We start from the raw sequence: 27,210 nt of genomic DNA, 5'->3' as shown, positions 1-27,210 counted from the left end.
ACAATCAAATTTTAGGACATTTTTGGCTGAGCATGGTGGCTCACACCTACAATCCCAGCACTTTGAGAGGCCGAGGTGGGCGGATCACTTGAGGTCAGGAGTTCGAGACCAGCCTGGCCAACATGGTGAAACCCTGTCTCTACTAAAAATACAAAAATTAGCCAGGTGTGGTGGCAGACATCTGTAATCCTAGCTACTGCAGAGCCTGAGGCATGAGAATGGCTTGAACCTGGGAGGCAGAGGTTGCAGTGAGCTGAGATCGCACCGTTGTACTCCAGCCTGCGTGATAGAGCGAGACTCTGTCTCAGACAAAAAAAAAAAAAAAAAAAAGAACATTTTCATCACCCCAAAATAGACCTGTACTCATTAGCAGACATTCCCTGTTTCCCATCCTCCATCTGACAGCACTAATACACTTTATGTCTCTATAGACTTTCATCTTCTTGATATTTTATAGAAATTAGATCTTACTGATGGGCCACAGTGGCTCATGCCAGTAATCCCAGCACTTGGGGAGGCCAAGCCAGGTGGATCGCTTGAGCCCAGGAATTCAAGACCAGCCTGGGCAACATGGTGAAACCCCATCTCTACAAAAAATACAAAAATTAGCCGAGTGTGATGGTGTGCACCTGTAGAGCAGTGATCGTCCCACTGCACTCCAGCCTGGGTGACAGAGTGAGACCCTGTCTCAAAAAGAAAATTAGGTTTTGACAATATGTGAACCTTTGTGACTGGCTTCTTTCACTTGGCATAACTTTGGGGTTTTTCTTGACATAACGTATTTGAGGTTTATCCATGTTGTAGTACTGGTTTTTTGTTTGTTTTTTGTTGTTGTTGTTTTGGGGTTTTTTTGTTTTGTTTTGTTTTTTGTTTTTAGAATCTCTGATTCTTTTCCTCTGAGTGCTTTTAAGAATTTTTTTAAAAAAATCTTTGGCTTTTTGCATTTTTACTATGATGTGTCTATGTGTAAAATTTATGGAGTTTCTTGAATCTGTGATTGGTGTCTGATTTCTGTCTCACTAATTCCCTCTTTAGCCATATCTAATTTGCTGTTTAGCCCATCTTTTAAATTTAATTTGTGTGTGTGTGTGTGTGTGTGACAGAGTTTCACTCTTGTTGCCCAGGCTGGAGTGCAAATGGCACGATCTTAGCTCACTGCAACCTCTGCCTCCTGGGTTCAGGTGATTCTCCTATCTCAGCCTCCTGAGTAGCTGGGATTACAGGCGTCTGCCACCACTCCTGGCTAATTTTTTGTATTTTTAGTAGAGACAGGGTTTCACCATGTTGGCCAGGCTGGTCTCGAACTCCTGACCTCAAGTGATCCACCCACTTCGGCTTCCCAAAGTGCTGGGATTACAGGTGTGAGCCACTGTGCCTGGCCTAAAAATTTTGATTATTGTATTATTTTATTTTAGAAGTTCTGTTAGGTTATTTTAAAATTTGTTGTCATGTGATATAATTTTCTATACTTTGGCAATGTTTCTAGGTTATTTATTTATTTAAACACAGTAAACTTTTTTTTTTTTTTTTTTTTTTTTTTTAGACAGAGTTTCGCTCTTGTTGCCCAGGCTGGAGTACGATGGTGCGATCTCAGCTCACTGCAACCTCTCCCTCCCGGGTACAAGCGATTCTCCTACCTCAGCCTCCTGAAGTACCTGGGATTACAGGAGCCCGCCACCAGGCCCAGCTAATTTTTTTGTATTTTTATTTGAGACGGGGTTTCCCCATGTTGGTCAGGCTGGTCTTGAACTCCTGACCTCAGGTGATCCATGTGCCTTGGCCTCCCAAAGTGCTGGGATTACAGGCATGAGCCCCCATGCCCGGCCAACATTTTGTTTTATAATCTGCGTCTGATAATACTGATATACAAACTCTGGGCATATTTGTTTCTATCTGTTTTTGCTCCTGTTGTCTTGTTTTCTCCTGATGACCCTGCTGATTTATTATGGTCATGTACCATCAGCCCTGAGTTACCTGCATGTATTTATATTGGGTGCAGCTATATTGTTTCAGGTTTTCTGGTCTCAGCCTTGGCCCTTCAGGGGAAGAGCTGGCATTCAACTTGAACACCTTCACCTCAGTGGGTAGACTCTAGTCATTCAAACTTGGGTTCCAATCTCAGTGCTACAGTTCACTATCTGTGTGACCCTGGACAAAGATTCCCCCTATCTGGGCCTCAGTTTCTTTCTCTGTTCAATGGTAATTATGATGGCTCCTCCCACATAGGCTGTTGTGAGAATCTGTACAAGTTATTAATTATTGATATGTACCAAATTTCCCCAAATTAATTGCTTAAGACAGCAATCAACATGTATGCTATCACACAGTTTCTGTGGGTTAGGAACTGGGGAGCAGCTACATAGATGGTTCTGGCTCAGGGTCACTCATGAGGCTGTAGTTAAGATGTCGGCTGGGGCTGCAGTCATCTGAAGGCTTGACTGGGGCTGGAGGATTGACTCAAGAAAGCTCTTTTATGTGCCTGGGTGGTGCTGGTTATTTGCAGAATGCCTACGATCCTCACCACATGTAAGTTTCCACAGGGGTAACTGAGTGTCCTCGCAACGTGGCAGCTGGCTATCCCCAGAGCAGATGATCCAGAAGAGCAAGGCAGAAGCCATAACATATTTTATGACCTAATCTTAAAAGTCATACTTTCTCATTTCACAATATTGTATTCATTACACTGGTCAGCCCAGCTTAGGATGGGAGGAAACTGTACAAAGGCGTGAATACCAGCTGGCGAAGGTCACTGGGGACCATTTGGCTGTCACATATAAAGTGAGATGATGCAGGTAAAGCACTCAAAGCCATGTCTGGCATGTGCTATGTGTTCATCCCAATCAGTGTCCTGGCTTTGCTCTAGGCAGGTGGAATGTGTACAGGAACAGCTTTTATTCAGTCATTCCACAAACATTTATTGAGCACTCCTGTGTACCAGGCACTGTTCTAGGAACTGGGTGAACAGTTATAAACAAAACATAGTCCCTGGCGTTATAAAGCTCAAAAAAAAACATAAAATACACTGCCTGGTGGTGCTCAGTGCTATGAAGAACCATAAAGCCAGGTAAGAGAAGAGAGAACGATGAGGAAATGAGGCCTGGGAGTCTTTCTCCTTGGATCTAGTACAACTGTAGTGGTGGCTTAGATTCTGACCTCTGATAAAGCCCTCCCTCCCCTGTGAGTGCATCCTGGCGTCACAGGCGTGTAAAATGTATACCCATTTTACACCAAGGCTAAAGTCGAACTAGTCCAGAGAAGAGCTGAAATAAGATTTGAGTCCCCAAGGAGTCCGGATTTCTTCAAACACAGAGGTTCTCCAACTTGGAGGCCCAGCAGCATCACCCAGGGAGCTTGTTAAGATGCAGAAGCCCAGATGTTCTGACTCTCTAGGTTGGGGGAGGATCCAGGGCTCTGCATTTTAAACAAGCACCCCAGGAATGGATGCAGGAGATCAACCAATCACATTTCAGAAATGTTCTGGTTGTGGGTAGTGGTCATGCCTGTAACCCCAGTGCTTTGGGAGGCCAAGGCAGGAGGATCATTTGAGGCCAGGCATTCAAGACCAGCCTGGGCAAAATAGTGAGGCCCCTGTCTCTACAAAACAATTTTTTAAAAAACTAGCTAGGCGTGGTGGCACTCCCAGCTACTCAGGAAGCTGAGGTTGGGGGACAGCTTGAGCCCAGGTGTTCAAGGCTGCAGCGAGCCATGATCACACCACTGTACTCCAGCCTGGGTGACAGAGTGAGACCCTGTCTTTTTTTTTTTTTTTTTTTTTGAGATGGAGTTTCACTCTTGTCACCCAGGCTGGAGTGCAATGGTGCGACCTTGGCTCATTGCAACCTCCACCTCCCGACCCTGTCTTTTTTAAAAAAGAAACCCTGTTCTGAGGGCTTAGTGGCCAGGCAGGGCTCTAGGTCCAGCCCCAAGTGACGGACAGGGCTTAGCCATGCAGAGAGAAGGGGAACAGCTGGAGATCCAGAGACACCAAGCAATTTACTCAGGGGCATACAACCTGTAGGGACAGTTTTAGGTGCACCTCATCTTATTTGATCAAATATATCTCATGTTGTACAGTAGTTCCCCACCCCCACCCCCATGATCTCTGGTTTTGCTTTCTGCAATGTCAGTTACCTGCAGCCAACCACATGATGAAATCTCATGCAATCCTGCACTATTCCACGTAGGATGTGAATCATCCCTTTTGCACTGTATCCATATTGTAGACATTACCCACGGTTAATCATTAACATCATCTGCTCCTGACATCCAACCATGGACATTGTCACGGCCTCATGATCCTGGATCACCCAAAGGAGATGATTCTCCTTCTGACGTATCGTCAGGTCAGTAGTAGTCTAACGCTAGATCACAATGCCCATGTCATTCATTTACCTTCATCTCATCATGTAGGCATTTTATTATCTCCCATCATCACAAGAAGGGTGAGTACAGTACAATAGGACATTTTGAGGGAGAGACCACATTCACATAACTTTTATTACAACATACTGTTATAACTGTTCTATTTATTGTTAACTCTTTTTTTTTTTTTTTTTTTGAGGTGGAGTCTCGCTCTGTCACCAGGCTGGAGTGCAGTGGCGCGATCTCAGTTCACTGCAACCTCTGCCTCCCGGGTTCAAATGATTCTCCTGCCTCAGCCTCCCAAGTAGCTGGGATTACAGGCATGCGCCACTACACCCAGATAATTTTTGTATTTTTAGTAGAGACGGAGTTTCACCATGTTGGTCATGATGGTCTCGATCTCTTGACCTCGTGATCCGCCCACCTCGGCCTCCCAAAGTGCTGGGATTACAGGCGTGAGCCACTGTGCCCAGCTGTTGTTAACTCTTAATTTGTAAGAGTTTCATTTACAAATTAAACCTTATCGTAGGTATGTATGTATAGTAAAAAACATGGTATATACAGAATTCTGTACTATCTGTGGTTTCAGGCATCCACTGGGGGTCTTGGAATGTATCCCCCCTGGATAAATGGGACCACTGTACATTGAAAAACAAGACCACACATTATTTTCAGCTCTTCCCATCAAGAGAAAGAATCAATTTGCCTGCATCCTGAATTTGATGTGGAATTTGACATGCTATTTGATATGCTTTGACACTAGTGCAGCTTGAACACTGGAATTTGTCCTCTCTTGCTTTCTGAAACCCCGAGACCACCATAGGAAGGAGTAGGCTCTGCCTATTGGAGTATGAGGCCATGTGGAGCAGAGAAGAGCCTTCCTGGCAAGGTAGACATTCGAGCTGCCTGCTGCCTGCAGCTGCAGGAGTGACCCAGCTGAATTCAGCCCAAATTGCCAGCCCAGAGGACCATAAACTCCTGTTTGGGGTTTGTAATGCAGCAGACTGACATGGCCTTGTTACTGGTGGAGAATAGTTTTCCTCCCTTCACTAATGGCAAATTTTCCTTAGTCATGGTAATTAACACTATCTACCAGACAAACTCCAAATCTGAAAGACTTAACACAAGAAGCTTTATTTCTTGCTCAGTGAAATCTAAGGTGGATCTGGTGGTTCTCCTCCAGCTTGTAGCTAAGGGAACTCGTGGGCGCAAGGTGGCTGTGGCAGGGGAAGAGAGGGATGAGGCTCACCAGCTCTCCCTTGCTTCAGCCTGCCACTCCTACACACACCCCACTGGTCAGAACTAGTCATGTGACTGTAAGGAAGGCTAGAAAACGTGGGGGAGCTCCTGAAATATTGAGATGCCTGTCCTTGCCACAACGAACTTCCCCAGATGTAATTAGCTATGCCATCTGTACGGTTATCTGTTTAACATCTCTCTCCTCTATTACACTGTGAACCCTTGAGGGTGGGAGCACATCTGTCTTGCATGGCACCTGGCCTATAGTAGGCATTCAGCGATGGTTGTTGAATTGCTAAGTGCGTGAATAATCTGGCAGGTCACAATAGGATCTTTTGTGTTCAGCCCCCAGTGGCAGACATTCCTCAAGTAAATTTCTAACAGTCCTTCCCTTTCAGTAATATACATGTACTAATTTGATATTGTAAAACTCTTATACAATGATGATTAAATGAAGACAAGTAGAACATGAAAGTCCTCACTAATTAGGGTCAGGGGTGTGGTGACATCCACTATTTGATAAGAGTGAATATTACATTTTATTGTTATTTTGAGACAGAGTCTCGCTCTGTCGCTCAGGCTGGAGTGCAGTGGTGCAATCTTGGCTCACTGCAATCTCTGCCTCCTGGGTTCAAGTGATTCTCCTCCCTCAGCTTCCCAAGTAGCTGGGATTACAGGCAAGCCCCACCACGCCTGGCTATTTTTTGTATTTTTAGTAGACACGGGGTTTCACCATGTTGGCCAGGCTGGTCTTGAACTCCTGACCTCAAGTGATCTGCCTGCCTCAGCCTCCCAAAGTGCTGGGATTACAGGCGTGAGCCCCTGCTCCAGGCCGATATTACATTTTTAATGGGCGGTTTTCATGTGGCTGCATCTGTGCAGCCTTGTCAAAAGCTCCAAGGCAAAAACCAGAGGAGTCTTTTTCTCTGTTGTGAGGTGTTGGATGAGTCTTCTGCTCTCTCTAAAGCTCATTTGTCTTATCTGTAAAGTGACAGGAACATCTGCCTCACTGGATTGTCATGAGGAGTAAATGAGTCTCTTTGTGTAATGGAGTAAAGTGTTGGCACGGTACCTGCCCTTGGCAGCCCTCCTGTTCCCCTTGCTCCACTGGTAGGTATCAGGCCAACACTCAGCTTGGAGGGAGCTGGGACAGGGTCTGCTGGAAGCTGGGAGGGGCAAGATAGAGGTCAGGGGCTGCCCCATGAGACCCTAGACACAACTAGGCCCTGTTCTGGGCAATGCTGGGTGCACAGAGATGAGACTGACTTGTCCCTGTCTGCATCAGTTAGCTTTTGCTGTAAAACAAAATAGCCTCAAACTTAGTGACTTAAAACCACAATGATTGGCCGGGCGCGGTGGCTCACGCTTGTAATACCAGCACTTTGGGTGGCCGAGGTGGGCCTAACACCTGAGGTCAGGAGTTGGAGACCAGCCTGGCCAACATGGCGAAACCCCCGTCTCTACTAAAAATATAAAAATTAGCCGGGTGTAGTGGCGCGTGCCTGTAATCCCAGCTACTCGGGAGGCTGAGGCAGAAGAATCGTTTGAAAACCCGGGAGGCAGAGGTTGCAGTGAGCCAAGATCGCACCACTGCACTCCAGCCTGGGTGACAGAGTGAGACTCTGTCTCAAAAAACAAAACAACAAAAACAAAACAAACAAACAAAAAAACACAATGATTTTATTTAGCTCAATTAGCTCATGACCTTGCGGGTCACTGGGCAATTCTAGTGTGGGCCAGCCTGGGTCAGATGATCTAGGGTGGCCGCTCTCGAGTATCTGCAGTTAGCAGGCTGTTGGCTGGGCCTCCGCACTTCCGCACATTCTTTTCCCTACGATCCCCTCCCCCTTTGAACCTGGTTTTGCTCAGGAGTCACTCCCCCTCCATATGACGCATGAGCTCCACTTAACAGCTCGAGGAGTGCCATGGTTAGTGTAAGCACGTGCCCCATGAATGTAAGCTGGTGATTGGTCAGAAACGGCAAGTGATGCAGTTCTGACCAATGAGATGTGTGGGAAAGTCGGTCAGGAGCGCTTCTGGGAAAGCTTCCTCCATCCCAAGAAAGAAATGTGGGAGCACCATTTTTTTTTTTTTTTTTTGAGACGGAGTCTCGCTCTATTGCCCAGGCTGAGTGCAGTGGCGCGATCTTGGCTCACTGCAACCTCCACCTCCCGGGTTCAAGCAATTCTCCTGCCTCAGCCTCCCGAGTAACTGGGACTACAGGCACGCACCACCACGCCCCGTCTCTACTAAAAATTTTTGTATTTTTAGTAGAGATGGGGTTTCACCATGTTGGTCAGGTTGGTCTTGATCTCCTGACCTTGTGATCTGCCCACCTTGGCCTCCCAAAGTGCTGGGATTACAGGCGTGAGCCACCGTGCCCAGCCGGGAGTAACTTTTACTGTGGGCTTATTATGCCAGGCGCTGCTTGTTCTAATTGCTTTACACAAAATAAGTCATTTAGTTCTCATAAGTTAGGTACTATCATTGTCCCCCATTTCACAGATGAAGAATCTGAGGCATAGAGTGGTTAAGAAACTTGCCAAGGGTCAAACAGCTATTGAATGCTGGAGCCAGGATTTAATTCCAGGCAGCCTGACTCCAGAGTTCTGAGTTCTCAGGTACTACGATGACTCCTGGCTTCTTCCTCTGGCCATGGACCTCTTTAATGTGACACCTGCTGTAGCCATTGGGCCAGCAGTCTCGAGACAATACAGCCAAGAGACAGAAGGAGCCTGGAGAGCCGGGGTCCCTGTGCGCAGCTTTGGGAGTTGAATGGACCAGCACTGAAGCCCACCTTATCTGCTGACTTCTTGTTTTGTGTGAAACATATTTCCATCTTGTTGAAGCCATTTTGACTCAGAAAGTACCCTAATAGAGACACTGCTGCTGCCAGAAGAAACAGAAGGAGTGCAGGAAGACCCACTGGGCTCCAGGTAATCTGTTCTCACAAACCACTCAGCCCAGGTTAAGACACAACTCTACGGCCTTTCACCATGGGGGCCAGTTTTGAAGGCAGGAAAAACTGGTAAGAGATGGTTGGAAAGGATGGAAGAAATTGCATAGAAAAATAAAATTATTTCATAATTCTCCTTTATTAGGCACAGGTAAAAATACATACTCATGGTATCCAAAACCTAGAGTATGGACCTGGGATTGTGGACCCCAAGTGTCCCCAGAAGAGTCCCACCTGGGACTTTCCAGGTGGCCACAGGACAGACCCTGCCTAATCCCGTCCCTCAACCTTGGTGCTCAGGTCAGAAGCCCCATGGTTGACAGGCCTGGACCCTCATTCCAGAACAGTCTTGAGTTAGACAAGAACTAGCCTCATAGTTTGGATTCTTATCTCTGGCCCAAATCCCAGGCTTAGGCCTGGAAGGAGAATCTCTCAATCAAGAGGACAGAGATGCTGGGAACACAGTTCCCAGAGTGAGCTGCGCTTGGGTCCTGAGTTGCAGGGGAGAGGCCTGGAGCCTTTGCCACAGGGATACCTCCCTTTCTCTGAAAAGGTACAAGACACAAAGGCAGCTGGTTTGCTTGTGAAAGGGATTGTCCTTGGACAGAGGTGCCTGAGCACCAGCATCAGTGGAGGCCGACACTGGTACAAAGTGTACCCAGTGTAGACAGTGACCTATGGTCATGGAAAAGTGTTGTCAGCTCAAGAATGCCAGTTTGTCATCTCTGTGAGCAGGGAATCTTGTCTCCTTTGCTCACTGCTGTACTCCCAGCACCTAGAACAGGGCTTGGCACCTGATAAGCACCCAAGCAGGAATTGCATGTGTGTGGAACAAAGCAGATGTGTACACAGCACACTCCACACAGGCTTCTGCCTTTCTCCCTTCTGGAAGGCACTGAAGGTTTGGCTCAGTTCAGAGGCAGGAGAAGGCTTGGAGCTACCCCAAACTCAATCCACTGTTGGCAGCTGAGCATGTACTAGGGTGGTCCTAGCCATACAGAACCACTTCTCTGTCTCCCTCCTCTTCCCTGGCTTCGTCCAGCCCCAGTCCATCAGGGACCACCTGGGCAGCCTCCCAGAGATGGGATCGGGTTGGGGCTAAGGGGATCGGCTCCTCTCGCAGCCAGGGGTGCAGGAGGATGCCTGTGGCTGTGAGCCGTTCAGCTGGCTCCCGACGAAGGAGGCAGCGAACCAGACAGCGGGCAGGGGCTGAGAGGCCTGCAGGCAAGGCGTAGGCCCCGCGGCGGATCTTGCCAAAGAGCAGGACAGGCTCCGAGTCCTGGAAGGGATAGTGGCCGGCCAGCATGGTGAAGAGCGCCACGCCCAGGCTCCAGACATCTGCTGCCTTGCCCGAGTATGATGCCCGTGAGCTGAGTATCTCAGGTCCCACGTAGGCCGGGCATGCGTGCTTGTCCCACAGGGAATCATCTGGCCCAGTCAGCACACAGGAGTCCTCCAGGTTCTCCAGCACCAGCTTCTTCCTGGGACATGGGGAGAAACAGAAGGGTCAGGTCCTACCCAGGACCCCCATGCCACCACCCCATGCTATCACCCTCGTGGCACCCACTTTCCAAGTGCCTGCTGGCCTTTGACAGACACAAGCCAGTCCTGTGATGTCTGATCCTGTTTTACAGATACCCAAGCCCAGGCTCAGAGAGGTTAAGTCATTTAAGGCCACAGAGCAATTAAATTTAAAATTCTGAAAGGAATACATTTTTCAACAGTCCCTTGGGGAGGGGGCTGATGGGGCCGAGAGGGTTAAGCCTCTCTTAAACCAGATACAAACTTAGGGTCCAGGCAGGTAATAAGATGAGAGAAACAGGAAGTGTGCCTGACATCTCAGCACAAGCCTACCTAAAAAGGGTACCACTAAACAACGCATTCCAGGGGGTATCAAGTGTCTGCTGTGTTCCTGGCCCTTGGCCCAGCTCATTACCTGGCTCATCTCATTCTATCTAGGCCACAGCCTGCAAGGAAGACACCATTTTACAGCTGTAGAGCATTGGCCTGGGATGGGAACCCTGGCTGGCAGATACTCAGAGCCAGTGCTGTGACCCACTCTCGCAGTTCCCAAGATGGCCCCACATTCCCATTGTTTTCCTCAAGAGAAGGCAGGAATTGTATTTTAATGAAAAGGTCCCCATTTAAAAAATATTGGCAACCAGTTTATATAAAAAACACAAACAGGTAAGCAGGGCGAAAAAAAAAAGTGTGTAAGGCTGGGCGCGGTGGCTCATGCCGGTAATCCTAGCACTTTGGGAGGCCGAGGTAGGGGGATCACTTGAGTTCAGGAGTTCAAGACCAGCCTGGGCAACACGGTAAAAACCTATCTCTACAAAAAATACGAAAATTAGCAGGCATGGTGATTCGCACCTGTAGTCCCAGCTACTTGGGAGGCTGAGGCAGAAGGATATGACTTGAGCCCAGGAGGTGGAGGTTGCAGTGAGCTGAGATCGCGCCACTGCACTCCGGCCTGGGTGACAGAGTGAGACCCTGTCTCAAAAAAAAAAAAAAAAAAAGTGTGTCCTGCCATTTGCAATTTCTACTTTAAACAACTTCCACTGAGCACTCTAAGATGACTTTAATAGTAATCATTGTATTACCACCGCTATTAGTTTCTTCTTTATGGCATTACTTCCTGGGTGTCCAGTGGCATTTCACAAATACTGACCAACCCTATGAATCACAGTATTGGGGGACAAGGGTTGTCAGCATTATTAGCCCATTTTACAGATGAAGAAACAAAGGCTCAGGCAGGTGAAGTCATTTGCTCAGGGCCAAAAAGCAGGTAAGAAGCAGAACCCAGGATTTAAACACAAGTCTATCTAACTCACGGTCCCTCTTCTACCAATGACTCTCGTGTGATTTTTCTTCTTCTTTTTTTTTTCTTTTTTTTCTTTAGAGATAGGGTCTCACTCTGCCACCCAGGCTGGAGTGCAGTGGTGCAATCCTAGCTCACTGCAGCCTCAAACTTCTGGGCTCAAGCAATCCTCCTGCCTCAGCCTCCCAAGCAGCTGGGATCACAGGTGTGCATCACCACACCTGGCTAATTTTTATAAATTTTTTGTACAGATGGGGTTTTCTGTGTTGCCTAGGCTGGCCTCGAACTCCTGGGCTCAAGCAATCCTCCTACTTTGGCCTCCCGAAGCACTGGGATGACAGGTGTGGGCCACCAAGTGACTTCTTGAAAAGAGCAGGAAGCACTCCTTCAGGAGGTCCGGGGTAGTTGGATCTACCCTAAGCCTAAAATGTGTTTGAAGTTACGTACTAGCTTAAAAATCATTATAAATGTTACTTCTTTAAAAAAGGCATGCTTGTTCTAATATAAAATGTAGAAGGAAATATTAACAGAAAATCAGCCTTGGGGGCTGGGCGCAGCGGCCCATGCCTATAATCCCAGCACTTTGGGAGGCCAAGGCAGGCGGATTTCCAGACCAGCCTGGCCAACATGGCAAAACCCCATCTCTACTAAAAATACAAAAATTAGCCAAGTGTGGTGGTGCGTGCCTGTAATCCCAGCTGCTCAAGAGGCTGAGGCACGAGAATCACTTGAACCCGGGAGGTGGAGGTTGCAGTGAGCCGAGATCGTGCCACTGCACTCCAGCCTGGGCAACAGAGCGAGACTCTGTCTCAAAAAAAAAAAAAAAAAAGAAATAAAAAAAAGAAAAAGAAAATTAGACTTAGGCGAGCACCACAATAATAACTGCTATAGGCAAGATGGATGGCTGCTAAAATTAGTGGGTGAAAGTTGAGGAAAAACAGAGTATTTATATGCTTAGCTTACCTCCCCCAAGGTATTTGTCAATTACAAAGGGTAAATTAGGACCTTACAGTAGAGAAACCTGGTAGGTCCTGCCCTAACCGAGTGATCAAGGTCATGACACAGATTCCTGACTATCAGCTCAAGTATCTCTTGATATGATGTGGAGAGGGGCCTATCGATTCTGTGTTGTTCTTGCCAAAAATATATAACTGCAATCTAACTGAGAAAACATCAATCAAATCCAAATTGAGGGACATACAAAGTAACTGATCAGTACTCTTCAAAAGTCTCAAGGTTATGGCCAGGAGCAGTGGCTCACGCCTATAATCCCAGGATTTTGGGAGGCTGAGGCAGGCAGATTGCTTGAGCTCAGGAGTCTGAGACCAGCCTGGGCAACATAGCAAGACCCCATCTCAATTAGCCAGGTGGGGTGGCACACACCTGTAGAACCAACTACTCAGGAGGCTGAGGTGGGAGGATCACTTGAGCCCAGGAGGTCGAGGCTGCAGTGAGCTGTGATCACACCGCTGCACTCCAGCCTGGGTGACAGAGTGAGACCCTGTCTCAAAAAAAAAAAGTGTCAAGGTCATGGGCCTTCAAAGACAGGGAGAAACTGAGGAACTGTCTCCGATTGGAAGAGACCAAGGAAACCACTGATGACTACATTGGGATCCTCACTGGATCCTGCACAGCAAGGGGTGTTAGTAGGAAACTCGGGAAGCTGGAATCAATCTGTGGCTTAGTTGATAGTACTCTACCAAGGTTGATTTCTTAGTTTGGGTAATTGTACCATAGCTATGTCAGGTGTTAACATTGGAGGACACTGGTTAAAGGATATATAGAAACTCTTGTAACTATTTTTGTAGGTTTTCTAAAAGTCTAAAATTATTTCAAGATAAAAAGTTTTTTAAAATGCAATGGGGTCACACTCCTTTCTCCACAGAAAACTCCTGTGTAACTGGCAGCTTAGTGCACTCCCTGACACATCTTGACTGCCCCCAGGAATCTGGAGAGGGAACAGGAGGCGAGTCTCTCTGCCCTTCTCCCCAGAATTATCTTTTAAAAATTTTTCTTAGCATCTAGGCTGGGTGCAGTACCTCACACCTGTAATCCCAGCACTTTGGGAGGCCGAGGCAGGCGGATCACCTAAGGTCAAGAGTTCAAGACCAGCCTGGCCAACATGGCAAAACCCCGTTTCTACTAAACATAGAAAAAATGAGCCAGGCCTGGTGGCGCATGCCTGTGGTCCCAGCTATTCGGGAGGCTGAGGCAGGTGTATCACTTGAACCCAGGCAGCAGAGGTTGCAGTGAGCCAAGATCGCGCCATTGCATTCCAGCCTGGGTAACAGAGTAAGACTCTGTCTCAATTAAAAAAAAAAAAAAAATTCTTAGCATCCAACCTAGAGAAGGAAGATTCTTTTAACCAAAAAGTGCTAATTCTCAGTTTCACAGAAAACGTTCCCGTGTGGGGAAGCTCAGACCCTGTTTTGGCTGTGGTCTTGGAATCCTGAAAACACCCTAACAATCCAGCCCTTTTCCTTACCAACGGAGAAACTGAGGCTCAGAGACACTAGGTCACCCAAAGTCAGTTGGTAAGCCCAGCCAGGCCCCTGCCTCTCAAGCTCAGATTGAATTAAGACCCAGGCTCTGGAGTCAGATCTAGGTTCAAATCCCAGCTCTACCATTTATTCTGCTGTGGGATCTTGGGCAAGTTACTTGAGCTCTCTGGGCCTCAGTTTCCTTGATCATAGGGGGATATTAACAGTACCTGCCTCGTGTTTGTAAGGATGGAAGACCACGTTAGATAATGTGGCGATGCTTTCGTCACTGTCAGCTACTATGACTTTCACATCTCAGTGCTCCATCCCAGAATCCCATCCCAGAATCCCAAGGGGCTCCCAAGAGGACTGAGTCAACTCTTTTTTTTTTTTTTTTTTTTTTTTGAGATGGAATCTCACTCTGTTGCCGAGGCTGGAGTGCAGTGGTGTGATCTTGGCTCACTGCAACTTCCGCCTCCCAGGTTCAAGCAGTTCTCCTGCCTCAGCCTTCAGAGTAGCTGGGATTACAGGTGTGCGCCACCACACTAGGCTAATTTTTGTATTTTTAGTAGAGACGGAGTTTCACCATGTTGGCCAGGCTGGTCTCGAACTCCTGACTTCAAGTGATTCACCCACCTCGGCCTCCCAAAGTGCTGGGATTAAAGGCATGAGCCACTGCACCTGGCCTGAGTCAACTCTTCTCAGGGAACTAGACAGGGGCTGCTGGTTACTTCAGTTTCTCCCACTTCTTGCCTAAGTTACTTTGCCTTCCTGGGCCTCGGTTTCTCTCCATCATGGCCCACCCCCGGGTGTGTCTGTGGCTGGGGTCTCTGAGACCACACTCACCTCTCACGGTCAGTGAAGACAAAGCGACACAGCTTGAGATCACGCAGGACCAGACCGTGCTGGTGACAGTGCGCCAGGGCGCTGGCCATCTGGCGGAAGAGCGCAGCAGCCTCAGGCTCAGGGATGCGGCGGCGGCTTCGCACCAGGCTGTGCATGTCCCCGCGGGTCCGAGTGAAAAAGGCATAGAGGAGCTGGGTACCAGCCAGGACCTCAGTGGGCCGAGCCACATGCTTGTGTGGGGGCAGCCGCGCGTAGGGCTCCAGCACGGCCAGGGCTTCCTGCACGGGGTACACCTGTGGGCAGAGCATGGTGTTAGCACAGCTGGGGACTCCCGGGAGCTGAGGCTGGCATTGCAAACAGTCACAGCTGACCTATTAGACACCACCATGTGCTAGGCATCGCACTAAGCGCTTCACTGACCGAGTCACTCAGCCCTGACCACGGCCCTATAAGGTAGGATGACTTGCTCCATTTTACAGTTAAGGAAGCTGAGAGGCCACACAGCCAGCAAACAGCACGGCTGAGATTTGCACGTATGCACTCCACTGTCTGTGCTTTTTTTTTTTTTTTTTTTTTTGAGACGGAGTCCCGTTCTGTCACCCAGGCTGCAGCACACTGGCGCAATCTCAGCTCACTGAAAACTCCGCCTCCTGGATTCAAGTGATTCTCCCGCTTCAGCCCCCAGTGTAGCTGGGATTACAGGCATGTGCCACCGCACCTAGCTAATTTTTGTATTTTTAGTAGAGATGGGGTTTCATCATGTTGGCTAAGCTGGTCTCGAACTCCTGACCTCAGGTGATCCTCCCGCCTCAGCCTTCCAAAGGGCTGGGATTACAGGTGTGAGCCACTGCACCCGGCCTTTTGTCTGTGCTCTTAACTGCTATGCTATATGGCCTCAAACATCAGATAACTGAAAAGTAACAGGTCACCCAAACAGAAAAATAACCCACAAAGCAGGAGGAATCCGGAAGGGTGGATGATGCAGAAGGCACCTGATGCTCATCACCGTCACAGCTCCCGTCCTCTTTGCCCACCCACGCTTTCATTCATTCAGTATGCTGGCCCTGGGCCTGCACGGGCCAGCCACATGTCCAGCTAGACTGACAGCCATGGGCTCTGCTCTCCGGTGCCCACTGGGAGGCCATGCAAACATGCCCAGAAACCAAATATTGACAAATGCTGATAAGCATTGCAAAGGAACCAAGAAAGATGCTGGAATAAGGGTTTTCCTGTTTGTTTTTTGTTTTTTTGAGACAGAGTTTTGCTCTTGTGGCTCAGGCTGGAGTGCAGTGGTGTGATCTCGGCTCACTGCAACCTCCACCTCCCAGGTTCAAGAGATTCTCCTGCCTCAGCCTCTCGAGTAGCTGGGATTACAGGCCCCTGCCACCATGCCTGGCTAATTTTTTGTATTTTTAATAGGAACAAGGTTTCACCATGCTGGCCAGGATAGTCTCGAACTCCTGACTTCAGGTGATCTGCCTGCCTCGGCCTCCCAAAGTGCTGGGATTACAGGTGTGAGCCACCGCGCCCGGCCACCTGACACGTATTTTACTTATTCACTTGTTTAGTGTCTGTATCTCCCACTAGAACGTCAGCTTGATGAGAACAGACCTTGTTTTTTAACCACAGCATGGTACATGGCAAATACGGGTGCTCAATGAAGTTGTGTTGAATTAATGAATAAGTTGATCATTTACAAAGACAAGATTTTGATCTTTCTACACACTGACCAGAAAAGCTGAGGAAGTGTGGAAATGACCATTCAGCACCCATGGTGCACATTGGCATAGGGGTGAGTATGTTCCAGTGGATTTTCCCAAATGTTTCTTGAGAATCAGGGCCCTGTGAATGCATGGCGCTTCTCTCCTGAGCCTGCTTGGGTTATTCCTCTCATCATGGACTCACCTCCCCAGCGGGAGTGGAAAAGAGCCTGTGATGCTGCAGGAAGGGGACCCAGAGTTCTGGGCTCCTTAGGGCACCTGGTAAGGGCGCTGGAGATCTGTGCATAAGAGGCCAGGTGAAGCTAGGGGCTGGACCCTGTCTGGATCTGCCCCGCTGCTCACTGCATCTCCGTCAACAGAGCAAAGCTCTGCTGCTGCCCCAGGAGGAGGCTTAAGTCCTTCTGCTTCTCTGTGCATTCCCAAGGGACCCAGGCCCCTGCTACTCTCCCTTGGGTTTCCAGGTCCCCCTTATCTTCCTTATGCTTGCCTGCCAGGGCAGCCTGCCCTGATTGTGTGAAACGCTTGTCCTAGCACGGGCACAGGACTCTCTGGGCTCAGCCTCCTGGGCCCAATCCCAGCTCTGATACCACCTGGCTCTGTCATGTGGCAAGTAACCATGGCTTTCTGAGTCTCAGTGTCCTCTATCTATAAAAGGGGCACAATGATAGAAACCACCTCATTGGTTGTGTCAAGATTAAAAGAGATTGCACACACTAAGCAATCATCATAGTACCTGGTGCACAGTGAATACCTATTGTTACACTTTTTATTCTCATCTCTGTCTTCTTGGACTGTCACTTGTCAGTGTCCTGCATGGGCTGACCCTCAGGGGCCTTGACCCTGTCCATTTCCTGGTTTCTGCCAGGAATCCTCAGACTTTTCTACCCCTTAGTTTACCCCAGGAGCCAGGCCCAGTGCTATGTGACTTCACGCATGGCCCTTCTCCTGTCTTCATCTCAGTCTTCCTATCTGTAAAATGGCCACAGGTTAGGCTCAATCACCTCCGAGGTCCCAGGAGTTTTGATGTCTACCATGCCCTACCCTTCTCTTGTGCAGACTTCTTCAGTAGCTCTGCACAGCCCAGTGGAGGCCCCTTGTTAACACCTTCATGACCAGCTGCTGCCAACCTTCATCTCCTGCCCCTTTCTGCACACCTCTCCACTCTGGCCACAGAGAAGTCCTTTTCATTCTCTAAAGTGCTATCCCCTCACTTTTCTAGGCCTTTGAACAGCTGTTCCCCCTGCCTGCAACTCCCATCTCCCACTTCTACCTGGCTAACTTCTGCTCAGGCTTTTCTGTGCCCGTGATCCCTAAGCTCTACCCCTGCAGCATTTATCACACTGTAGGGCCTAAGCTGTGAACTCCCCCAGGACTGGGACGACCCCTGGTTTACCTCTCTAGTATCAGTCCAGCAGGGGCTCACTGGATGCTTCCCCACTAAACAAACACAAGAATGAATGAACATAAGGACCCCTCTGCACCCTGGCAATCCTTTGGAGGCCTCCTTCCCAGGCCTCCTGTGATGCTGGGGGACAGCCGCCCATGGGCACGTACCTTGCAGGTATACTCAGTGCCTGTAGGGCAGTGCAGGGCCCGGTAGGCCCGCCCGCCCTCCTCGGGCTCCAGGAGGACATAGGGCCCAAGACGGGAGGCAGTGGCCACAGCAGTTGCACGATCTGGAGCAGTAGGTGGGCTCAGGGGCAACAGGCAGGGGGGCAGTCTGGGCTGGGGCGCACTTCGATCTGGAGCAGTAGGTGGGCTCAGGGGCAACAGGCAGGGGGGCAGTCTGGGCTGGGGCGCACTTCGATCTGGAGCAGTAGGTGGGCTCAGGGGCAACAGGCAGTGGGGCAGTCTGGGCTGGGGCGCACTTCGATCTGGAGCAGTAGGTGGGCTCAGGGGCAACAGGCAGGGGGGCAGTCTGGGCTGGGGCGCACTTCGATCTGGAGCAGTAGGTGGGCTCAGGGGCAACAGGCAGGGGGGCAGTCTGGGCTGGGGCGCACTTCGAGCTCGTTTCTGGACGGGACGCTCGGTGTCTAACTTGTCATCCAACTCCAACCGCTTCTTCCTGGACAGGGAACCCGCAGGAGCAGCCAGAGGGGTGGCTCGCATCTGGCAAAAAGGAGAGAAAAGCACTAAAGTGAGACTGCTTGGTGGCCCCTCCTTTCCCCTGCTGGTGGGAGGATACGTGGCACAACATTTATAGGGGGTGATCTGGCAGCGTGTGTTAAAATGACAAAGTCACATGTCCTTAACTGGGTGACCCACTTCTGGGAATTTATCTTCCAGTTAAACTTCTCACAAAAAAATTAAATATAGTAAAGGCTGTTCATCAGAGCCTTGTGTCCAATAGCAAAAGCAGGAAATATCCCAAATGTCAGGCAGTAGAAAGCTAGTGAAAACATCATGGTATAGCCATACAGCAGAATACTACACAGCCCTGAAAAAGGACAAGGAAGCTCTCTATATACTGATGCGTACTGATCTCCAAGATGTATTAAGAGAAGAAAGACAAACACAGAATTACGTGTTATAGAATGCTTTTATGGTGGGTTTTTTTTTTTTTCCCCAAGAGATGTTGCCCACGCTGGTCTCAAACTCGTGGCCTCAAGTGAACCTCCCACCTCAGCTTCCTAAGTAGCTGGGACTCTAGGAGTGAACCACCACACCTGGCTATACTTTTATGTTAAAAAGAATATATATAAATATGTTATATATATGTATGTATTTGTTTGAATATCTATCATCTCTCTCTCTGAAAGGATGCACAAGATTAGGAGGAGACTCTTACTATTACAGTTCACTTGCAGCCTTGACCTCAGGATTCAGGTGATTCTTCCACCTCAGCCTCCCAAGTAGCTGGGACTACAGGTGTGCACTATGATGCCTGACTAATTTTTTTTTATTCTTTGTAGAGATGGGGGTCTCCCTACATTGCCTAGGCTGGTCTCACCTGAGCTCAAGCAATCCTCCTGCCTCAGCCTCCCAAAGTGTTAGGATTACAGATGTGAGTCACCATGTTTGGCCGACTTTTATAGTTTTGAATTTGAGCCATGTAAATGTATTTCCTGGCCAGGCGCGGTGGCTCACGCCTGTAATCCTAGCACTTTGGGAGGCCAAGGTGGGCGAATCATGAGGCTGGGAGTTCAAGACCAGCCTGGCCAACATGGTGAAACCCTGTCTCTACTAAAAAATACAAAAATTAGGCCAGGCGCAGTGGCTTATGCCTGTAATCCCAGGTAGCAGCACGTGACCAAGGCAATGCCAAAGTGCAGCCCACGGCAGCACTTTGGGAGGCCAAGGTGGTGGATCATGAGGTCAGGAGTTTGAGACCAGCCTGGCCAACATGGTGAAACCCCATCTCTACTAAAAATAGAAAAATTAGTCAGGCGTAGTGGCGTGGGCCTGTAATCCCAGCTACTTAGGAGGCTGAGACAGGAGAATCACTTGAACCCGGGAGGTGGAGGTTGCAGTGAGCTGAGATCGCACCACTGCACTTCAGCCTCGCCAACAGAGCAAGACTCCGTCATGCGAGAAAAAAAAAAATTAACCGGGTGTGGTGGTGCATACCTGTAATCCCAGCTACTGGGAAGGCTGAGGCAGGAGAATCGCTTGAACCCAGGAGGCAGAGGTTGTAATGAGCCGAGATTGTGCCACTACACTCCAGCCTGGGTGACAGAGCAAGACTCTGTCTCAAAAAAAGTATTTCGTAATCAGAAATGTACATTTAAGGAAATAAATACCTGCTTAAAAACACAGCTTGTTTCTAAAAATTATAGTTAAGAAAATCAACTAATCTCATAATCCATGGCTCTAGTACATTCACAGATGAGAGATATGATCTTGTTCATTCACTTAACACTGGGTGCTAGGAAGAGAAGTAGGTTAGACAGCAGTCTTGCCATCAGGATCTTCCAGTCAATTTGGAGGGCAGATGAGTAATAAAATCACGTCCAAGGCTAGGTGCAGTGGCCCACACCTGTAATCCTAGCACTTTGGAAGGCCGTGGTGGGAAGATTGCTCAAACCCGAAAGTTCAAGACCAGCTTGGGCAACATAGTGAGACCCTGTCTCTACAAAAAAAATGTTTTTTTAATTAGCTGGGTGTGGTGGTGGATGCCTGTAGTCCCAGCTACTTGGGAGGCTGAGGCGGGAAGATTGCTTGAGCCTGGGAGGTTGAGGCTTCAGTGAGCCACGTTTGTGCCACTGCACTCCAGCCTGGGTGACAGAGTAAAGACTCTGTCTCAAAAAAAAAAAAAAAAAAATCACATACAGTGTGATCAGCCCTATTATACAGAGAAGCGTGGGCCTCTAGGAACCCAGAGAGGCCTCTCTCCTGGGCTGGTGGGTCAAGAGAGGTCTTCCTAGAAGAGGTGGTGTCTACACTGAGACCTGAAAGTGAGGCAGAGTTAGCCAGGTGACATGGAGAGTCATACTGCGGTTCAGTGGTTCTCAAACCTGAGCAAGCATTGAGATCATCTGGAGGCCTGTTTCAACATACATTGCTGGGCCCTACTCCCAAAGTAGCTCATTCAGAAGGTCTGAATCTGCATTTCTATCCAGTTCCCAGGTGAAGTTGATGCCGCTGTCCAGTAACCCCTGTTCTGGGGTGAGGGAAGAGGCAAAAGAACATGGTGGAGAATAAGCGTGACTGCAAAAAAAAGTGAAAAGTTAAAAAAAAAAAAAAAATAGGCCGGGCGCGGTGGCTCACGCCTGTAATCCCAGCACTTTGAGAGGCCGAGGCAGGCAGGTCACCTGAGGTCAGGAGTTTGAGACCAGCCTGACCAACATGGTGAAACCCCGTCTCTACTAAAACTACAAAAATTAGCTGGGCGTGGTGGCGCACGCCTGTAATCTCAGCTACTCAGGAGTCTGAGGCAGGAGAGTTGCTTGAACCCAGGAGGCAAAGGTTGCAGTGAGCTGAGATAGTGTCATTGCACTCTGGCCTGGGCGACAAAAGTGAAACTCCATCTCAAAAATAAATACATAAATAAAAATAAGGTGAGGTTAGTAGAGGCCCTATTGTGAAGGGCTCTACAAGCACCTCATGGCAGAGGTGGTTAGTGGTCCCCAGTTTCGGGTCTCCCCTCCTTACATAGGATTAGAACCTGAGATTTTCAGCTGAGCACAAGGACACCTAGAATAAACTACATTTCCTGTCTCCCTTGTATCCTTGTATCAGCATATGGCTAGTAGGACACAAGTGGAAGTGTTGTGTACAATGCCCAGGACAGCGTTCTTAAAGGGAGGGCCTAACTTCCTCATTTCCTCCTTTCCTGTACGCTGGAATGTGGACCTAACTGCTGGAGCTCCAGCATCTACCTTGGCTTCAGAAGCACCACATACAGTAGAGCAAGAGAGGAGCCTGGGTCCCTGACACATGGAGTTGTCAGGCCAGACCTCCAGGTTTTCTACACAGGAGAGAAATAAACATCTATTGAAGGCTGGGCGCAGTGGCTCACGCCTGTAATCCCAGCACTTTGGGAGGCCGAGGCAGGCAGATCACAAGGTCAGGAGATCGAGACCATCTTGGCCAACATGGTGAAACCCCATCTCTACTAAACATACAAAAATTAGGTGGGCATGGTGGTGCGTGCCTGTAGTCCCAGCTACTCGGGAGGCTGAGGCAGGAGAATCACTTGAGCCTGGGAGGCAGAGGTTGTAGTGAGCTGAGATCTCGCCACTGCACTCCAGCCTGGGGACAGAGCAAGACTCTGTGTCAAAAAAAGAGAAAAAGAAAGAAAGAAACGTCTATTTCATTTTAGCTATTAAGTGGCTGTTTCTATATTACAGCTGAGCCTAATCCTAATTAACATACAATAGGATTTGGAATTATCCAAAGGCAGTGGGGAGTCACTGAAGGATTTCAGCAGGGGAACATCATGCTTTTAGGGTGGATTTGAAAGTACAAGACAGGGGCAGTGAGACTAGCTAGGAGGCCCACACAAGCACGAGTCCAGGCAGGAGAAGGTGACCTGGACTAGGGGGGTGCTAGATGGAGATGTGAAGTTAAGGGCTCATAGGAGGAAGATCAAGAGGACTCAGTGGCAGACTGGATGGACTGGATGGATTGGATGTGAGGGGTGAGGGAGAGGGTGGAATGGAGGTGAGGTCCAGCCTTTGGCTCCTGCAATGAGGAGGGATGATGGCTTCATGTCCTGAGCTGGGGGAGAAGCCTGTATTTTGGGGACTGTGGAAGAAAACTGTTAAGTTTAATTTCAGACCCTTATGTCTTGGCAGTGTCATGAAAAGTGGGTTTATACTGTGGAATAGTGGCAGTGCAGCCACTAACAATGAAGACAGTGCTAGTGGGAGGATAAAAGGTACAACCTTTGAGGAGTGCATTTTGACAATATCAAAATGAAAAACAGGCTGGGTGCAGTGCTTCATGCCTGTAATCCCAGTACTTTGGGAGGCTGAAGCAGGAAGATCACTTGAGCCCAAGAGTTCAAGACCAGCCTAGGCAACGTAGCGAGACCCTGTCCCTAAGAAAAAAAAAATTATCTGGTCATGATGGCACACAGCTGTAGTCCCAGCCACGCAGGAGGCTGAAGTAGGGGAATCACTTGAGCCCAGAAGGTAAAGGCTTCAGTGAGCCATGGTCAGGAACTCCAGCCTGTGCAACAAAGTGAGACTGTCTCAAAACAAAGCAAAACAAAACAAAACAAAAACAACGATGAAAAGCGTGTGAGCTTTGATTCAGCAATTAATCCCATTGCTAAGAATTTATTCTGTAGAGGTGTGTGTGTGTAAGCATGCAAATACACAGTTATTCCTGCAGCCCTTTTGACAGAAATAATTGGCTGTCTATAATTACAGGGCTGGTTACATAAATTATACTTCATCCACACAACGGAACAATGTGCAGCCATTTAAAAGGTTGAGGACGCTCTTTATAGGGTAATTGGAAGGATCTCCAGAGTGAACTGTTAAGTGAAAAGAAAGCCACCATTCACGCAGCTGTGTGACTGTGTGTGTGGTGGCTGAAGGAGAGGGCGGTAGCGCATGGTCAGGGCAGACGGGTTCTCTCTAGAACCCGTCTGCCCACCCACTTAAACTCCATTCCAAGGAGGTGCATGCCCAGGTATGGGCATTGGTGCGAGAGACCTCAGCCTGGTTAAAGACCTTCCCAACAGTTCAAGGCAGGATTAACAAGGAAACATGAGTCAGTTACCAGACAGAGGCCCACCTCTCCAAGTACGCTGCTCCCAAATGGAAGAGCTGCCTTGGAAGGGAAGGCCTCCCCACATGAGTGAAAAGTCATGACTTTGGCTTGGTAAGAATGCAGTAAGGAGTGGCTGTAGTCAGATATTCCTGGGTTCTAATCCTGTCTCAAACCCTTTCTAGCTGGGGGGTACCCCTGGTCAAGTTCCTCAAGCTTTCTGAGCCTCAGTTCCTGTAAAGTGGGAACAGGATGCAAAGCTTACAGGTTTTTCGTGACGATGAAATGAAAACACAAATGAAGCATGTAGAGCTTATGGACCTGTTGCCAGGTAGGTGTCAGGAAGTGGTCATTATTAGCACTCATCCTGTTATTCTTCACAGCAAGATGCATAAGTACCATCCTTGGGAGTCTTAGAAAGCTCCCCAGGTTCGAGGCTGGGATGACACTCCTTACATCTCAAGGCTGTTCTGAGTCACGCAGGATGACACCTGGCTGTGCACATGCTTTGTGCCCTGTGCAGCAGGAGACTGCCTGGAGTCCCTCTGGCCTGTGCCACATCAGTAGTCCAGGCTGCCTTGGCCCCGGCCATCCCTCAGAGCCTGTTGGGGCCTGGGATAAGCTCCACCCAGATGGGGACAGATGCGGTAACTGAGTCTATACATCTTGGGCAAGGCATTTTGCAGACCACACTGCAGAATACAATCTGTGATGTGGAATGAAAGCAGCCCCTAATATCTACCTCTTGCTGTTCCCTGCCACACTCGGGACCCAGGGAAATGAGGGCGGGTTACATCAAGCCCAAGCGCGCGCGCGCGCACACACACATACACACACCCAGGGCTGACAGGTGTACACACACCCCTGAGACACTGTGTCTAAGCCAGCCAGCGACAAACACATCCAGGGCAGACAGACATTAAGTGACACACCCTTGCCCTCCACGGGTAAGCGTGAGCGCGCGCGCACACACACACACAGCCCTCCCAGCTATCACACCCATGGTCTACCCAAGCAAGGCCACACCCCGCCCCCCCCCCGCCCCCCGCAGCCAGGCCCCTCCCGTGGGAGCCAAAGCGAAAGGCGGCGGGTGTCCGAGTCAGAAGTTTCAGCGGAAATTGAAGCGCGGCCCTGGGACAGGAGGGGGGTGAGGCAGAGGGAAGGAGGTGGCTGTCGTCCCCCGCCCTCCCCGGTCTGCAGGCACAGCACACACCGCATACACGCGCGCACCGTCCACCTGCAAACCCGGAGCCACGCATTGGGGAGAACCAGCGGCCCTGCCCGGCCAGAGATCGCGCGCTGCGCCCTCGCTCCCACTCCCTCGGCTCCCGCACCCCTCGCTCGGTCCGCGGCCCGCTCCCAGGGCACCCCAGCCCTGTCCCGGCGGTGTCCCCTGCACCGCCAACCCCTGCCATCAAGTGCCCAGCCCTCCAGACAGCTCTCACCATCTCCTGAGACACAGGTCCCCGGGACCCACCCTCACCCAGAACTCTCCCCTACGGGTTCACGAGGACCCCCTCAGATCCGCCGCCACCCCCACAGAGTCCTCCAGTGCCCCCCACAAGCCCCTCACCACACGACTCCCCTATCCCACACTCACGCAAAACAGACCCCGCACACCCTCCTCTAGGGGTGACAGCCGGACACCTCCGTCCCTGGCTTCCCCAGCCCAACTCGGGCGACCCCACGCTCTGCGGGGCCACCTGAAGCCCGGGGGGAGCACTCAGCCCAGGCCCAGATCAAAAGGGATCCGATCTGGCCGTGCCCCGACGGCAGGGTCTGTTAAAAGGTGTGTAAGGTGTGTGCGTGCGTGTAACACGCAGCAACACGCAGACGCCCAGAGGCTTCCGGCGCCCCCTTCCCTGGCCGCCCCCTCCCACCCCCCAGCCTCCGGGCGAGTCCACAGTCCGCGCCCCGCCGAGTACCTTGCCCCGTCGTTCCGCGTGGGTCCTGGCGCCGCCGGTGCTCAGAGCCTCCAGGGCACCAGCAGGTGGGCCGGCCCGCTGCGCTGCTGCCGAGCTCGGGATCCCAGCCCAGCTCCAGCCCTGCCCGGGTCCTGGCAGCGGACGCGTGCGGAGCCGCCTCCACTTCCGCTGCGAGTCTCGTGCGCGCCCGGCCCCCGGTCCGGGTGATGTAAACCTGCGCTAATCAGCCGCCGTCTGATGCCCTCAGGCCCGGGATTGCACCATCCCCCGCGCCCCGCCTCTCCGGGTCGCCGCCAGGGCGCGCCCCGCCCGAGCCTCCCTCCTCCGCATCCGCTGCACCTGGGGACCCCGCCCTCGCTGGCCCACTAGGGGCGTCCGGTCAGTGCAGACATCAGCCACGGACTCTCCCTGTCACCTTGGAAAAAAAAATTTGCTCTTCTGAGCCTCAGTTTCCCCACCTATGAAATGGGAAGAACATTCCTCCTTCTCAGGATGGTGCTGAAAAGAGCAAACAGTGACTGTTGTCGGGGTGCTTCCCCGTTTATAAAGCACATTCCCAGCACTGCCTTATAAAACCTTTAGGAGAAGTGGACATGCGGGAATCTCCATTCTCCACATTCTACTGAGAGCCAGCCTGAGGCCCAGCTATGGGCAAGTGGTTCAGAAGCTTCAGGAAGGCCTATGGACTTAAGAGCTGACTCTGGGGTCAAAGGAACCACTGTGGCGCCCTTGGGAGGCCTAAGGTCTGGTGAGCTTCCCCGCGTCCCTTTGCTAGAGGCAGTGCGGCCTAGTGGTGAAGAGCCCCTAGAGCCAGCTGGCCTAAGAGTGCACTCCACCTCCGCTCCAACCCACAGTGCTACCCCAGAAAAGCTACCTAAAACCCTGCCTCAACTTCCTGCTCCATAAAATGGGCTCATCATTGCGCTCACTTCATAAAGTTGTTGTGAGGATTAAATAATTTAATTTAATATGTGTAAGACGCTTAGAACAGTGCTCAATGGAGTGTAAACAATGGAGACAGAGAGGGAAAGAGGCCTTTAATATGCTTGCACCCTAGGCCTGGGAGGGCTTGGTGCTACTTGCTTTGGGGTGAAACACCCCTCTGCGTCCTAGGGGGCCAGCACCTTTCTTTTTTTTTCTTTTTTTGAGGCGGAGTTTCACTCGTTGCCCAGGATTGAGTGCGATGGCACGATCTCGGCTCACTGCAACCTCCACCTCCTGGGTTCAAGCGATTCTCCTGCATCAGCCTCCCAAGTAGCTGGGATTACAGGCATGCGCTACTATGCCTGGCTAATTTTGTATTTGTAGTAGAGACAGGGTTTCTCCATGTTGGTCAGGCTGGTCTCGAACTCCTGACCTCAGATAATCCACCTGCCTCGGCCTCCCAGAGTGCTGGGATTACAGGCATGAGCCACCGCGCCCGGCCTGGGTCCAGCACCTTTTTTAGAAATCCCTTTTGATCTGAATTCACCAGTGTCAAAAAATAACTCCTCAGCTGGGTGAGCTGGCTCATGTCTGTAATCCTAGCACTTTGGGAGGCCAAGACGGGAGGATTGCTTGAGGCCAGGAGTTTGAGAACAGCCTGGATGACATAGTAAGACCCTGTCTTTACAAAGAGAAAAAGATAGCGGGCATGGTGGTACGAGCTTGTGGTCCCAGCTACTTAGGAAGCTGAGGTAGGAGGATCACTTGAGTCCAGGAG

The 27,210-nt window shown here is 50.1% G+C and overlaps 1 protein-coding gene across 2 annotated transcripts; it reads right to left on the bottom strand.

The window, feature by feature from the left end:
• Positions 1–8,677: 8,677 nt before the first annotated feature.
• On the bottom strand, positions 8,678–25,800 carry TRIB3 (tribbles pseudokinase 3). 2 transcript variants are annotated; one of them, XM_016937250.4, is made up of 4 exons: positions 25,509–25,800; positions 17,980–18,534; positions 14,705–14,997; positions 8,678–10,038 (listed from the first exon to the last, which is right to left on the bottom strand). In XM_016937250.4, the coding sequence occupies exons 2-4, from the start codon at positions 18,532–18,534 to the stop codon at positions 9,546–9,548; spliced, it is 1,341 nt and encodes a 446-aa protein (XP_016792739.3). In that variant the 5' UTR covers positions 25,509–25,800; the 3' UTR covers positions 8,678–9,545. The 2 variants fall into 2 exon arrangements, with proteins under 2 accessions (XP_016792739.3, XP_016792740.3); XM_016937251.4 differs by lacking the exon at positions 25,509–25,800 and adding an exon at positions 23,905–24,011.
• Between the last annotated feature and the right edge of the window lie 1,410 nt (positions 25,801–27,210).

This window comes from Pan troglodytes, chromosome 21 (assembly GCF_028858775.2).
Source record: "Pan troglodytes isolate AG18354 chromosome 21, NHGRI_mPanTro3-v2.0_pri, whole genome shotgun sequence".
Lineage (NCBI taxonomy): Eukaryota > Metazoa > Chordata > Mammalia > Primates > Hominidae > Pan > Pan troglodytes.
This window is presented reverse-complemented; position numbering and strand designations above follow the sequence as displayed.